Source organism: Schistocerca nitens, chromosome 2, assembly GCF_023898315.1.
Source record: "Schistocerca nitens isolate TAMUIC-IGC-003100 chromosome 2, iqSchNite1.1, whole genome shotgun sequence".
In the NCBI taxonomy this organism is placed as follows: Eukaryota; Metazoa; Arthropoda; class Insecta; order Orthoptera; family Acrididae; genus Schistocerca; species Schistocerca nitens.
Genome location: NC_064615.1, coordinates 401,257,763 through 401,274,778, shown reverse-complemented (window position 1 = coordinate 401,274,778; position 17,016 = coordinate 401,257,763). Strand labels below are relative to the sequence as shown.

Below are 17,016 nucleotides of genomic sequence, written 5' to 3'. Positions count from 1 at the left end.
ACTGTTCGACTGAAAGGCGCCAAGTGATGGAGATAATATCCACTCATACAGCGGATGTAATATTCCTGGCCTCACAGCCATCATATTTATCCTCAAGAAGCACTTCTTAGAACAGTTGAGAAGGCAGCAGTGGGAAGATGATATAATGTGGTGTGATGTATTCGGTACATGTATTATGAGAAAGACCATCTAAAGCGTGGTCCTCCCCTGCGATTGGCTGCTGTGTTCGGATAGCGCCTCAAAATGTAAACTTCTGTTGTTAATATTAGAAAAACTAGACAGTGAATTTACTTGAATTTCATATAAAGCATCTTTCAGTAGCAGGCTTTCTTTCTTTCTTTCTTTCGCTACGGCCTTTATCCTGCATTGTGCGCAGGGTCGGCAGGGTAAGTACGGATTTGGCATGGTTAAATTTTAAGGGGTGGCCGGATGCCCTTCCTGCCACCACCCCATACCCCCTGGGACGGAATTAGTGCACCCAAACTGTCTGCATCTAGTGTAAATCGTGAAATAGTGGGAATGTGTTTCAAATGTCTGTGAGTCGTGTAACTGAGGCGGGACGTGGGGACCAGCCCGATATTCACCTAGTAGGATGTGGAAAACCGCCTAAAAACCACATCCAGGCTGGCCGGCACACCGGCCCTCGTCGTTAATCCGCCGGGCAGACTCGATCCGGGGCCATCGCGTCTATCCGAGTCCAGAAAGCAGCGCGTTATCGCTCTCGGCTATCCTGGCGGGTCCTTTCAGTAGCAATCTATCATTCCATAATTTCAAAAGTGTTATTTACCAGCACAATAATAAACAATTGCTAAACGAAAAGGTAGACGAAGCACTTCGGAGATCCTCGGATCTCGCCCAACTTGGGTAGCGGGCGAGGTAATTTAGCTATAAAATCAGAGCTCGGAAGTCAGTCTCGGAGGACGGACATGTTGTATGTCGCGAGGTCGGTTTCAGTTAAGACTTAATTAGCAATCTCTGGTTTGTAAATAAGAGAGCTCGATAGACAGTCTCGGAGGACAGACATGGTGTCCGCCGCGGTCGGTTTCAGTTAAGACCTAATTAGCAATCTCTGCTTTGTAAATACGAGAGCTCGATCGTGGTCTCGGGGGACAGACATGTTGTCTGCCGATGTTGTCTGCCGCGGTCGGTATCGGCTAAGAACTTAATTAACAATCTCTGTTTTTTGAACATGTAATTGAGAACTAGTTCGATAGTAATTACGCAAAGCGGCAGTTCATTATTTTGTTTACTCTGTGTGAAAGTGTGAAAAACGGAAATTATTTGTGATTTGTAAACTGGATTGTAATTACACAGGCCGGCCGTGGTGGTCTAGCGGTTCTAGACGCTCAGTCCGGAACCGCGCGACTGCTACGGTCGCAGGTTCGAATCCTGCCTCGGGCATGGATGTGTGTGATGTCCGTAGGTTAGTTAGGTTTAAGTAGTTCTAAGTTCTAGGGGACTGATGACCACAGATGTTAAGTCCCATAGTGCTCAGAGCCATTTGAAGCATTTTTTTTGTAATTACACAGTTTCTCGCCTCAGGATAACGGACTCACGATCTACGTGCGGTTTTCTGCGCAATGGACAACCACTGTACAAGACTGCAGGTTGGTGAACATTGTTCAGAAGTTATGTATTCCCCTCGGGGCGGAGGAAAGAACTAGGCACCTCGCGTATAATGAGATCTTAGTACAAATGAGATCAGTGGCACGCCATCTGCGGCAACACAGAGGAGGGATGAAGAAAGGAAATTTTCGAGGGAAGGATTTATCATACGCACATAAATCCCTCTCACTATCTCCCTCTGTTTCATTTCCCGTACGGATTTCTGGGGAATTTGCAGTTCGAGATAAACTTTTTGTTGACTCTCGTTATTCTGGCGAAATGCACGCTGTTGTTGTTATTGTAGTCTTCAATCCGACATGTGTGCAGCTCTCCACGCTAGGCTACCCTGTGCAAACTTATTCATTTCCGATGATGAAAAGTCCTCGGGTTTTCAGCAGCGTAGTAGTTTTGAAGAGTATCATACACATCACCTCCTGGATAAACGTCGCGGTATTTTAACACTAACACCCGACTGGAAAGTTGAGAGGTTTTTGTAAATAGTATACGCCGAGAGAGTATACATTCTCTTTATTCTGCATAACTTCTGCAAACTACACCCATTTAAACGCGCTTACTATAGTCAAGCCTTGATCCTCCACGATAATGTTTACTCGCCACACTTCCTTCCAATACTAAATTGACTATTTCTTGATGGTTCATGATGTGTCCTATTGACGTATACTTTCTTTCAGTCAGGTTCTGCCATTAGTTCCTTTTCTTTCCATTGCCCTTCAGCATCTCATTAGTTATCCTGTACACATGTGTATTTTCAGCATTCATTTACAGCATCACATTTCATATCCTTCTACTCTACTCTTATCTGAATTGTTCATCGTCCAAATCCGTACAGTTTTATATGCCAGACAAATACCATCCGAAAAGACCTCCTAGCACTTAAATTTATATTTGATGTAAAAAATTTCTCTTTTTCAGGACTGCTTTCCTTGCAATCGGCAGGATGTACACTTCGACCATTTTCAGTTATCTACTCAGCGCAGCAAACGTTTTCCAGTTGTTCAATTGTCGGATCGTTCCATTTGCCAATAAATTATTAAAAGATGGTCAGGGGTTGCGTAGAGTTCGAGATTTAAGTGAATTACCAAAGCATTGATTTTTTAAAAGTACAAGGACGGGGGCAATTCAGAGTTCAAAACGCACATGTTTCTTCACATCATTAACGCGCTGGTTGACGTGACGATTGCAGTCGCTCGACGAACTACCCAGAGTCAGCAAGCGCCAATTGCATTGTAACCAAGGGTGCTGCTATTAACCAGGCACCAAGCAGTGTTACAGGATCACCACAAAAATATGCAACCGAAATACTCATCGGGCACGTTCAGTAATCCTCGTACATTATATTGCAGCTATTGTGATTGCTGCAGGTGTCGAATGGACGGTCGACAGTAAAAAAGTAATCAAACGAATTACCAAAGTATGGCTATCAAGATCGATATGCAGAGGCATGCTTTATTATTTCTGAATCGAACTGCTCCTAGACTTCCTGATCGGGGATGACTTACTGTTTCATTCACGGAAGACTTCGTGCTGACGGTTGGGGAGACTACAGGTACATCTGCACCGTACCGTGTGTGGCGATCTGTACATGGTTTCCCACAATCATTATTCCTCCCATCCTATTTCATTTGTGGACGATTTATTGAAGACCGTTGGTCAGTAAAGCTGTGTATAGCCTGAATTTCTCTAATTTTGCACTGTAGTCATTACACTAGTTATAAGTGGCAGGAAGTAGTGCGTTTCTTCACTGTTATGGAACTTAAGCTCTCGCGATACACAGCGCTTCTCATGAAGCGGCTCCCACTGGAGTTTTCTAACGTTTCTGCGACGTCCTGCTGCTGATTAAACGAAACAGAGCTGAAGAGTGCAATTCTTCTTAGAACCTTCTCTCTCTGACCCTTAATTTTCCTTGGTAATGGTCTCATACTTACAAATAACAGTGTCACTATAGAGATTACGATACACCATTTGTCGACATGCATGATTTATTTAATAGAGAAAAAAGCTAACATGTTTCAGGAAGACATGACCCCTTTTATAAACTTCAATAAACAAGAAAAACATGACACATTATTTTACAAAATGGTTCAAATGGCTCTGAGCACTATGGGACTTAACATCTGAGGTCATCAGTCCCCAAGAACTTAGAACTACTTAAACCTAACTAACCTAAGGACATCACACACATCCATACCCGAGGCAGGATTCGAACCTGCGACCGTAGCGGTCGCACGGTTCGAGACTGTAGCGCCTAAAACCGCTCGGCCACACCGGCCGGCCTAAATAGCTTCAGACAGACACTCGAAATACATGACTGTCATGACTAATTTCAGTGACTGATCACCGATCATTCAGTCAAATAATGCACGGTCCTTTCGTTTATATACGTGCATCACATTTATATATGTTAGTCAGTCGCCAGGGCTCTGTTCATCTTCACTTCTTTATGCATTCTGTATTCTGTTTCCATTTTCTATCTTATTTTATACAACTGCATCGTCTGCGAACAGCCGTAGGGGGCTAAAACCTTTGTCTGCCAGCTCATTTCTATAAATAACAAGTGAAAACCACTATATTGCTTGTGTTCTACAGGATTAATGTTTACAGTCCTAGTGCCTTTGTAACCCGAAAACTAGTTAACTCAACAGACTGATCATGTAGCACATAACCCATATAGTGGTTTTCATTTACTTGTTCATAATTGTTATATCAAAATCCGACTAAAGGATCAGTTAACAGGATTCCTATGAATGGTGAACAGTAACAGTTTCATTACGCTTCGTTGAGGTTACTTTGTCGTCTGACATCTCCGCAAAAACAACGAGGTACTGAATCTTGTTGGCAATGAAGTTCTTGATCCACTCACATCCCTATTCGATGAAATGGTTGTATGACACTGTCTGGGAAACCCTGTCTGACGCCGGCCGTTGTGGCCGAGCGGTTCTAGACGCTTCAGTCCGGAACCGCGCTGCTGCTACGGTCGCAGGTTCGAATCCTGCCTCGGGCATGGCTGTGTGTGATGCCCTTAGGTTAGTTAGGTTTAAGTAGTTCTAAGTCTAGGGGACTGATGACCTCAGATGTTAAGTCCCATAGTGTTTAGAGCCATTTGATTTTTTCGAATCCCGGACCGGCACAAGTTTTCAACCTCCCCCTCCCCCATTGCTTTAAATAAGTGCCCACTCGCAGCCAACGTCTGTAATTCCTTTGTGTTTAGTTATATTTAATAGGCGGCAGTATGGAACTTTATCGATGTATTGTCGGGCGTCAGAAAGTATGGCGTTAATCGTGGTGCCACTATCAACAAACTTCCGTATAATTGGTGATTGCGAAATACATATTAGTTCCTACGAACGAGTTGTTCTGTTTCCAAAAAAACTCATCATATGTGAGCACAAAATATGTTCCAGAATTCTAGAGGAAATTTGTGTACACTACTTGTGTACACGCAATAACGAATGAAAACGCACATGATGGCTCTGGCAAGATACAGCAGTAGTGTAATGGTGACAATATGTCGGTTACTATTAGCAAAACAACCTATGTATTGCTGCAATACTCATTTCCCGTAGCTGAAATCAAGACGAACATTTAAAAATTGTACCAACCGAAAGGCAGACAACACACAGGCATTTAAAAACATACTTTGATGAAGCGTTGAGTTTCCATCGCTCTCTGACATTGGCTGCTACCAAAGCGAATAAGATACTACAAAAGTGGTCACTGTAGCTACTACAAGGTACAAATTGTTCTTATCTGAGTTCGTAATGAAATGCTCATGATAGTTGCTCTGCTAGTCTCGTCATTCTGCGTGTAATTGCCATGCAGTTAATAACACCTATTTGGCAAGGAGAGGGCCGAAACTCCATTTTGTCCTAGACACACGCAGGGTAAGAACGATTAAAGCACAAAAGCACACAGAATAGAGATCACACAACTAATATACAAACGGTACTGACGAATAACCCCTCCCCTCCATCTTCACCAATTTTCACTTTGTTGACCAAATAAGCTCGTTTGGCATCAAACAATGTCCGAGACACCCCTGTCTGGGTCTCTGGGGGTGCTTCAGAAAGAGCAAGACCAAATTACTTTTTCCATGATGATGTGAAATAATTCACTGAGGTCCACAAGGTGATTTCTACAGAGCAAATTTTAGGAGGGTACTCTGAAGAATGCTGAAGATTAGATGGGTGGATCACATAACTAATAAGGAGGTATTGAATAGAATTGGGGAGAAGAGGAGTTTGTGGCACAACTTGACAAGAAGAAGGAGCTGGTTGGTAGGACGTGATCTGAGGCATCAAGGGATCACAAATTTAGCATTGGAGGGCAGCGTGGAGGGTAAAAATCGTAGAGGGAGACCAAGAGATGAATACAATAAGCAGATTCAGAAGGATGTAGGCTGCAGTAAGTACTGGGAGATGAAGAAGAGCTTGGACAGGATAGAGTAGCATGGAGAACTGCATCAACCAGTCTCAGGACTGAAGACCACAACAACAACAACTCTAAATTCTGTTATGGAAAATGGGCGAAGCATCCTTATCGAAAATACGCTTTACATACACTAATCACCTAACGATACTGTAACTGGAAACTCTAGTATCAGTTTAGAAGAGGAAAAATGTTTGCACTAGTTATTTCAGTGGTGAGTGTTAACGAACAATCTTTAGTTTTCTTTCAATTTAAATAAATGTGTTAAAAGTAGTAATAACAATTGCTGTTACGTACTTCTGTGTACTCAATGCTATAAATTGCAATAAATAAGTAAAGAAAGGACCAAGACTATAATTCGCAAGCTCATAATTTAGGTTGTAGATTGAAAATTTAACTATGGAATAGTTATGTGGCAATAATAGGAAAAAGAGAAAGAACAGGTATTTCATTAAACGTAGTACATACAGTATAATACGGGGTTCAATTAGCTACACAGTTGGTCTGAAGGAGGAGAGAGAACAATTTTGAAAATATTACGTACAATAATGGAGTATATGTTGCGGGTACGGAAAGAAATTTCACTTTTTTATCCTATTGTGCAGTTACATATATTTTGATAAAAGTGTATTTATCAGATTCCGTGTTGTCCATGTGTACAAAAATATGATCTTTTTTGAATGTTCTCATCACATAGCATGGTGACGATGACCTGCCGAAACCAGTATGAACATTTTTGTAATAATTGGGTATCCTGACTACATAAAAAATTACTGAACAAAACATTGTTATTTAAGGTATCATTAGTTGTTTGGGGACTTTAAAACTGTTTGGTACTATAGTGATTAGATAAATTTTAGAAAACTATAATTTGCAGAACTCACCAGTGATGTTAAACAGCTGCGGAGAACCATCTCGGAAAGCTTCACTCGACTTTGGCAGCACGAGTAGCGCCCCCAAAAAACTGAAATAAGAAAAGTTCGATTAGCATTTTACAGTGAACTATTCGTAATTTCATAAGCTACGGTTTGTAACTGTTCTTTCAGCTTTATTTCGTATTTAATGTTACCAAGTCATCTTATTGCACCAAAACTGATAGTTACAATAACTACCGTACCTAATGTACTGTTTTCGGTATTAATAATGCAGCTTGTGCGACACATGTGTTTTACTCTTACTTGTTCTTTGCATAATATAGTGGACGTGTGTACACCGTATATCGTCGGTTACACGGCAGTTAAGCGCTGTGAAAGGAAGTTTGTGATGTAAACTACCTGCTCGACAGGAAAGAAGCACAAGTTGCGACCATGCAGGGGCCTCCACGTGTCTGCTGGTTTCTTAAAGCGGTCCGTTTCTTTTGTATCGTGTGTAAAGGTCGAGGACGGAATGCCTAATGCATCAACAACATAAACGCTTTGGCAGGGTGTAGTGGCGGGTCTTGTCTCGCACATTCGAATATAAATCGTCCCCGAGAGGACAAAAGGAATAAATTATGGTCATAACAAGACTTGCTGTCTACAGTAACTTTGAAGTTGTTGAAAATAACGACTGTTCATTATTCATTTTCACAGCGATGAGACAAGGAGCATGAGGCCGAATGTTTTTCATAAACACGAAGGCAATCTGTTTGCAATTGAAATGACGTTGTATGAGCACTCAGCATTTAACGATAGACAGACTGCCAAGACGGTCTATCATCGAAGACTGAAGATGTGGCATCAGCGACGGCGCACTGGTAAGGTAAACTGCCAAAAATATTCTAATATCGTATGCTGCTGATGTTATTGTTATGTTAGACTGCAGCATGGCGCTACCGACACCTGTGTATACTGGAACAGCTGCACACGGGGTCTTGTTTCCCAATCACAGTTGCCCTAGATGCAGTGCCTGGTCGATGGACTGACCCATTCGCCTTCCGTACCACATGCACCAGTAATAGATTTAGGAAGTAAATTAGAACACTGATTATTATGCGGGTATTTTAACCCTTTAAGCGACACTGGTAAATATATACACCACTTGTCTTGAATGCTATTTATTGCTTTATTTACTACAAACAATCGATTGTACTGGTATTAATATTTTCTCTATAGTTTGTGTGATAAGTAGTGAATACCATTTTTATGTTTCTAAGTTGGCAGGATTGAGGTATCAGCGGACAAATTTGTAACAGTGTGAATATTTACCGATAGCCTTTGAGGCACTCGTCTTCATAGCTGGTTTCGTGTTCAGCTACCATTTGTCACCTGTGGATTTACTGTTCTGATATAAATGACGGTAAGTTCGATACACAGTAAGATTTCCTGCTTTCTAAAGTATAATATCAGTACAGGAGTTGCTTGCAAGCATATTTACAGCTGCGTTTCTTCCGCGCCGTTCATGTAAGCAAATAGATTGTCGTGAATGTAGATCCTATTTACATCCGATTTTACTGATTACAAGCTGTGAAATGCTTCTGATGAAGAATGGGCATTGCAGATAATATTGTTTCGCAAATTAATCTCGAAAATATTAGCCGCTGAAATAATATTATTTCCGCTGACCGTGCACATGTAGGATGATTACTGAAAATACGCAACATGACGAAAATAGTTTGTGCACACACTTGAGTGTAAAAGACAAATGAATTCTTGAGTCGTTTACGTTAGTTTTATAGTTGGAGGGGTCATACTGACATTCGTGAATCTTTCTTTTAGATCAGTAAGAGTGACTTCATGGAGGTGTCATAGCTTCAAGTCAGATGAAGTTCTAGCTGATTGCATGACGGAATGCCCGGACGGGGTTACAGCATAGAACGCAGAATATTCGAAATTTGGAGGAGACTCTGATGCAGAGGATGTAGCTAGTACCTCTACAGTTTCAGATACTACTACAGTAACTGATGATACTCTGGGTAACACAGTGTCAAGTGGAACCAATGGGTGAAGCGTCTAGTACAGATGCAGCAGGAAGGCTTGACTGTTTCCCTGTGCTTGAGGAAGAACTTAATGAAAGTCGTCAAAGTGGCACTGATACTGAAGTGGCTATAAATGTGCATTTATACGCACAGTCTAAAGCTGTTTGTGAACCCTAGTCCTTCGAGAAATATCGTCCTCATGAGAGCATGTTTACTAACAGAGGTTGTCTCTCAAATGGTTCAAATGGCTCTGAGCACTATGGGACTTAACATCTGAGGTCATCAGTCCCCTAGACTTAGAACTACTTAAACCTAAGTAACCTAAAGTCATCACATACATCCATGCCCGAGGTAGGATTCGAACCTGCGACCGTAGCAGTCGTGCGGTTCCGGACTGAAGCGCCTAGAACCTCTCGGCCACCGCGGCCGGCGAGGTTGTCACTGTTAGTATCCTGCAGATTTTTCAAACCTTTTCAGCACAAATTTTGTGGCCCTAAATATTGTGCCCCTACTTCATTGGTTTGAGTGTTTACCACTCCACCACTTATGATGAACTTAGAAATACGCAATAAACTGAGCAGTTTTCTTGATTACTACTCCCAAACAGTATGCAACGACATATACGTGCCGCGCGCGATTAGCCGAGCGGTCTTAGTCGCTGCAGTCATGGACTGTGCGGCTGATCCCGGCGGAGGTTCGAGTCCTCGCTCGGGCATGGGTGTGTGTGTTTGTCCTTAGGATAATTTAGGTTAGCTAGTGTGTAAGCTTAGAGACTGATGACCTTAGCAGTTAAGTCCCATAAGATTTCACACACATTTGAACATTTTTGACATATACATATATTCATTGCTTTTCTGGATAAAATGATTTCTCACTTAAAGGGTTAATGTGGCAATTTTAGCTGAGGGATTGGGGGGTGGGGTGGGGGGGAGAGGTGTTTCGAAGTATGGTTGCGTGAGATGCTGGTAGAGGTCGGGGCTGAACTACCACGTTTACGACACTGCCAGCCTCAGCAAACAATAGCGATGTAGCCTTTACCGAACGCTTTGGGGGATTGTTCCCCCCCCCCCCCAAAAAAAATGTTCAGATGTGTGTGAAATCTTATGGGACTTAACTGCTGAGGTCCTGATGTCATCAGTCCCTAAGCTTACACACTTTTTTTTTTTTTTTTTGGTCTTCAGTCTACGACTAGTTTGATGCGGCCCGCCACGAATTCCTTTCCTGTGCTAACCTCTTCATCTCAGAGTAGCACTTGCAACCTACGTCCTCAATTATTTGCTTGACGTTTTCCAATCTCTGTCTTCCTCTACAGTTTTTGCCCTCTACAGCTCTAGTATCATGGAAGTCATTCCCTCATGTCTTAGCAGATGTCCTATCATCCTGTCCCTTCTCCTTATCTGTATTTTCCACATATTCCTTTCCTCTCCGATTCTGCGTAGAACCTCCTCTGCCCCCTACCTTATCAGTCCACCTAATTTTCAACTTCGTCTATAGCACCACACTACTTAACCTAAATTATCCTAAGGACAAACACACACATCCATGCCCGAGGGAGGACTCGAACCTCCGCCGGGACCAGCCGCACAGTCCATGACTACAGCGCCTTGGAACGCTCGGCTAATCCCGCGCGGCGATTGTTCGCCCATTCCATTCCTCGACGCTCGGGCGGTCTAATCGTAAGTTTTTGTTTCTTTACTCTCGCGACGACTGCCACGTACAGTGTCCGGACGCCACATCTATATGTTATCACGACATACAACATGTTTCCCTGTCTGTATGACATCCTGTTTTGTTTTCTGCCCTTATTCGAAGGACATGAGGCAGCAAAATAATGGTCCTTGAAAATGTGTTAATCTCTGAAGAATGATATGTAGAATCTCCGGAGTGATTAAATAATATGAGAGATGCGAAGATATTTCATGTCAAGAACTGCTAGGTGTCGTCCAGCGTACAACACAACGAAGATATCAAGTAAAAAAACAGAATATGCGTAGGTAGGTAGCCGGTACTAACTTCTGCCTATGACCAACAAATTTTACAAATACAGCGTACGATTCATTTTTTAAATAAATACATCGATTAAAATGAAACAAACGTAGATTTGCGACAGAATACTTAGTTGTAACACTGTGCAACAGCAGCAATGGTGATACCGTGCAGTGCTTTATTTGTGAATGCAGGAATATGAAGTCTGGCTCATAAGCTTGTAAGCCAATGGTTAAATACCGCCAGACATTCCATCCAAGCCCTAGTTCAACACAGCTAAGTCAAATAAAATATTTATGCGTTTCATAATTCGCATGAGATTTAATCATGGATCATTCCCTGGCCCCGGCCGTCGTGCCCGAGCGGTTCTAGCCGCTTCAGTCTGGAACCGCGCAACCACTACGATCGCAGGTTCGAATCCTGCCTCGGGCATGGATATGTGTGATGTCCTTAGGTTAGTTAGGTTTAAGTAGTTCTAAGTTCTATGGGACTGATGACCTCCGAAGTTACGTCCCATAGTGCTCAGAGCCATTTGAACCATTCCCTGGCCATTTTCACTGAATACATATTCGAGATAACCCTTATTGTGAATGTGATGGAATAACGGTAGGAGATATCAGTCACATTTTTTTGTTTTTAAATTTAAACTATGCAAACCAGCGAATCGATTTCGTACAGCAACTAATCCGATGCCATAAATCATTACAAACTACTGTACCAACTCTCCTTCACCAAAATAATGTCGAATTTTATGAAATTCTTTCATAAATGCAACCTTAATCTGTAAAACTCCAGAACACTGAAAGGCCGAAAGCCACAATAATTAAATGAATAAATAAATAATGCTTGTAAGCCGTTATGTCTTGGCTAAAGAAATAATCATTTTAACGATAGTGACTGCTGACTTTCAATTTCATCCTCATATATGACCAATAAAAAAAATGTATAGCTATCATTAACGCAAATGTTGGTTTGAATACCACAACACTTTACTAGGTAGGTTCCTGCAGGAACTGGTACTCTCTTACCTTTCTCTTACCTTCGAACTGATGTATCCGGCAAGTTAAAGATGGTCTCCAAACTATGGTGCACCTCGAATTTTTTTGTCGTTAAAAAACATTGCCAAGGTGAAAGAAGAAATAAGTGGAAGATAAAATTTTAGAATGAACGGAAATCGAGTCCCAGACCACTGTATCCCTAGTGTGGCACTTAACGTTCTTTTTCTTAAGAGCTCCACGCCGTATGATCAATACAAATTCAAAAAATCGAAATACACTACTGTCCACTAAAATTGCTACACCACGAAGATGACGTGCTACAGACGCGAAATTTAACCGACAGGAAGAAGATGCTCTGATATGCAAATGATTAGCTTCTCAGAGCATTCACACAAGGTTGGTGCCGGTGGCGACACATACAACGCACTGACATAAGGAAAGTTTCCAACCGATTTCTCATACACAAACAGCGGTTGACCGGCGTTGCCTGGTGGAACGTTGTTGTGATGCCTCGTGTAAGGAGGAGAAACGCGTACCATCACGTTTCCGACTTTGATAAAGGTCGGATTGTAGCCTATCGCGATTGCGGTTTATCGTATCGCGACATTGCTGCTCGTGTTGGTCGAGATCCAATGACTGTTAGCAGAATGTGGAATCGGTGGGTTCAGGAGGGTAATACGGAACGCCGTGCTGGATCCCAACGGCCTCATATCACTAGCAGTCGAGATGACAGACATCTTATCCGCATGGCTGTAACGGATGGTGCAGCCACGTCTCGATCCCTGAGTCAACAGATGGGGACGTTTGCAAGACAACAACCATCTGCACGAACAGTTCGACGACGTTTGCAGCAGCATGGACTATCAGTTCGGAGACCATGGCCGCGGTTACCCTTGACGCTGCATCACAGACAGGAGGGCCTGCGACGGTGTACTCAACGACGAACCTGGGTGCACGAATGGCAAAACGTCATTTTTTCGGATGAATGCAGGTTCTGTTTACAGCATCATGATGGTCACATCCGTGTTTGGCGACATCGTGGTGAACGCACATAGGAAGCGTGTATTCGTCATCGCCATACTGGCATATCAGCCGGCGTGTGCCATTGGTTACACGTCTCGGTCACCTCTTGTTCGCATTGGCGGCACTTTGAACAGTGGACGTTACATTTCAGATGTGTTGCGACCCGTGGCTCTACCCTTCATTCGATCCCTGCGAAACCCTACATTTCAGCAAGATAATGCACGAGCGCATGTTGCAGGTCCTCTACGGGTCTTTCTCAATACAGAAAATGTTCGACTGCTGCCCTGGCCAGCACATTCTCCAGATCTCTCACCAATTAAAAATGTCTGGTCTATGGTGGCCGTCACAATACGCCAGTCACTACTCTTGATGACCTGTGGTATCGTGTTGAAGCTGCATGAGCAGCTGTACCTGTACGCGCCATCCAAGCTCTGTTTGACTAAAGACTCAATGCCCAGGCGTATCAAGGCCGTTATTACGGCCATAAGTGGTTGTTCTGGTTACTGATTTCTCAGGATCTATGCACCCAAATTGCGTGAAAATGTAATAACATGTCAGTTCTAGTATAATATATTTGTCCAATGAATACCTGTTTATCATCTGCATTTTTTTTTTTTTTTTTTTTTTTTTTTTTTTTTTTTTTTGCGGTATGGTTGCTGATACTTCCCGCCCTCCCCCCTCCATTTCTGTCCCTCCGGTGAACGGTGCATCGCGGAGTGTGCTGCAGGGCTGCGTTCAGCCGGACAGAGCAGCTGCGGAGGCACGCTCATTCGCCTCTGTAAAGGAGGCCAGCGCGCTGCAGCGCGTCATTTGGCATGCGTAGCGCAGCCGTAGATGACAGATTCTGCCAGGGCCGTGCCACCGGCGTTCCGCATCAGCATGCCGCCTCCACCATCTGCACGCAGGCAACCGTGCTTCTATTTCCTCTGCAAGGACTGAAAGTACTTTTAGCACAAACTGTAATGAATCTCGATATGGCACCACAGGCCACTGTGATGTTTTCAGAATAATAGGTCTCTTAATGACGCTTTAAGCCTGCCATCAATACTCTTGTAGTCATGTCTGTGTTCAAAAATGTTTCACGAAAAGTCTATCCATGTGGGACTTGATGGCTCTCAATTTCGCCAAAAGATCACAATGCACCAATAGCACCAGAAGAGCTTAATTTAAACAGGACTTCTATCTCGAATAACTGTGAAGAACAATCTAAAGATCAAAAATTCAAAAGCCTAGAAAAATCGCATTTCCAACAAGAATCTGCATCCCGAGAAGGATTACTTTTGCAGAACTCATGTAATTCAGAGAAAAATTTAAACTAAGATAAAAAGAATTCATTCGCATTTATTCTAGACACAACAAACACCCATAGGAAGACCAATTCCGAGTTGAGAACGTGGACCCAACGATTATCCTTTTGACGAGTGTTTGGAGTTTGAAATACTTTAAATTGATTGATTTGTTTAAAGAAGATACTATTTGCACGAAGTTTTGAAAGCTAAGGTGGGTAGCAACCGGAAAGAAGTCAACATCGACTGAAAATGGTACACAGTTTTCTGACTTCTATCGAAACAGCTATTCCCATCAGTCACCACGGCGAGAGTCTTGTTAGAGTGGACGATTAATGTAACAGATCATGATTTTGATAATGAAAATTCTGTCTCATGTTGTTGTTGTTGAGGTCTTCAGCCCAGACACTGGTTTGATGCAGCTCTCCATGCTACTCTATCGTGTGCGAGCTTCTTCATCTCCCAGTATTCACTGCAACCTACATCCTTCTGAATCTGCTTAGTGTATTCATCTCTTGGTCTCCATCTACGATTTTTACCCTCCACGCTTCCCTCCAATACTAAATTGGTGATCCCTTGATGCCTCAGAACATGTCCTACCAACCGGTCCCTTCTTCTAGTCAAGTTGTGCCACAAACTCCTCTTCTCCCCAACTCTATTTAATACCTCCTCATTGGTTATGTGATCTACCCATCTAATCTTCAGCATTCTTCTGTAGCACCACATTTCGATAGCTTCTATTCTCTTCTTGTCCAAACTAGTTATCGTCCATGTTTCACTTCCATACATGGCTACGCTCCATACAAATACTTTCAGAAACGACTTCCTGACACTTAAATCAATACTCGATGTTAACAAATTTCTCATCTTCAGAAACTCTTTCCTTGCCATTGCCAGTCTACATTTCATATCCTCTCTGCTTCGACCATCATCATTTATTTTGCTCCCCAGATAGTAAAACTCCTTTACTACTTTAAAGCTGCATGCCCTCGGGAAAAATTACGGCCGTAGTTTCCCCTTGCTTTCAGCCGTTCGCAGTACCAGCACAGCAAGGCTGTTTTGGTTAGTGTTACAAGACCAGATCAGTCAATCATCCAGACTGTTGCCCCTGCAACTACTGAAAAGGCTGCTGCCCCTCTTCAGGAACCACACGTTTGTCTGGCCTCTCAACAGATACCCCTCCGTTGTGGCTGCACCTACGGTACGGCTATCTGTATCGATGAGGCACGCAAGCCTCCCCACCAACGGCATGGTCCATGGTTCTTGGGGGGGGATTCGAAATCGTGATGGACTGTACAAAGACCGACCGCCCAAAACGTTCCCAGACGGATGTTATTCCTGGTATATAAGCGACGTCTGCTTAGTAACCACGAACACAGCTTCAACTAACGCCTGTAAGAAACATATGGGGGATTCGACCAGTTACTTGTGAGCGGGCAGTGTGGACGTGTGGCCGTACTGTGCCAAGTTGTATCGCAAGGGTGCAACATCTCTAAATGAAGTGTTCAAGACATACTTCAGAATACTTAAAAGGAGAAGAGAAAACGTATGCAAAGTTTGTACCGCACACCTTCACTCCTGAACAACGAGGCGTGGACGCCTGCCGCGACTTCTTCGTTTTGTGGTGCATTCCTTTTGCTAAGACAAAGTACAGAAATTCACATGCACTGAGGATACTACCGACATTCAATCCAATGTGACTCGCCAGTTCAGCTACATCCCAAACAAGGAATTTTCTGACAGTTTCACATCGTTGTATGAACGTAACAATGGAAATTTGTACTGAAATGCAGGAGGACCTGAAACGAATTGACGCATGGTGCAGGGAATTGCAATTGAATCTCAATGTAGACAAGTGTAATGTGCTGCGAATGCATAGAAAGAAAGATCCTTTATCATTTAGCTACAGTATAGCAGGTCAGCAACTGGAAGTAGTTAATTCCATAAATTATCTGGAAGCACGCATTAGGAGTGATTTAAAATGGAATGATCATATAAAGTTGATCGTCGGTAAAGCAGATGCCAAACTGAGATTCTTTGGAAGAATCCTAAAGAAATGCAATCCGAAAACAAAAGAAGTAGGTTACAGTACGCTTGTTCGCCCACTGCTTGAATATTGCTCACCAGTGTGGGATCCGTACCAGATAGGGTTGATAGAGAGATAGAGAAGATCCAACGGAGAGCAGCGCGCTTCGTTACAGGATCATTTAGTAATCGCGAAAGCGTTACGGAGATGACAGATAAACTCCAGTGGAAGACTTTGCACGAGAGTCGCTCAGTAGCTCGGTACGTGCTTTTGTTGAAGTTTCGAGAACATACCTTCATTGAGGAGTCAAGCAGTATTTTGCTCCCTCCTACGTATATCCCGCAAAGAGACCATGACGATAAAATCAGAGAGATTAGAGCCCACACAGAGACATACCGACAATCTTTCTTTCCACGAACAATACGAGACTGGAATAGAAGGGAGAACCGATAGGGGTACTCAAAGTACCCTCCCTCCGCCACACACCGTCAGGTCGCTTGCGGAGTGTGGATGTAGATGTAGATGAACGTTTTGCGACCTGTACTCAAGTGGAAGGAGACTATGTAGAACACCTGAACCATTAAAATCACCATAACTTTTCCCTGTTTCTCAGTAATTCAGACTCGAAACTTTTTGTACATGATGATCTAGTAGACGAAAAGTGGTAGCATAATAAAGAGATTTACTTGGTAGGAGAAGATGCGATTTTCAACATTGTTTTTAACAATTTCCGTTACTGTCCCGACACTT

At 42.9% G+C, this 17,016-nt stretch overlaps 1 protein-coding gene across 2 annotated transcripts in view; it reads right to left on the bottom strand.

Annotated features, from left to right (window-relative positions):
* The window catches only part of LOC126236248 (uncharacterized), a 413,771-nt gene that overhangs the window by 219,580 nt on the left and 177,175 nt on the right, over window positions 1–17,016 (bottom strand). For both annotated transcript variants that reach the window (XM_049945397.1, XM_049945398.1), the window contains exon 3: window positions 6,936–7,015. In XM_049945397.1, coding sequence (XP_049801354.1) covers window positions 6,936–7,015 — 80 coding nt within the window. The remainder of the gene's footprint in view (window positions 1–6,935; window positions 7,016–17,016) is intronic.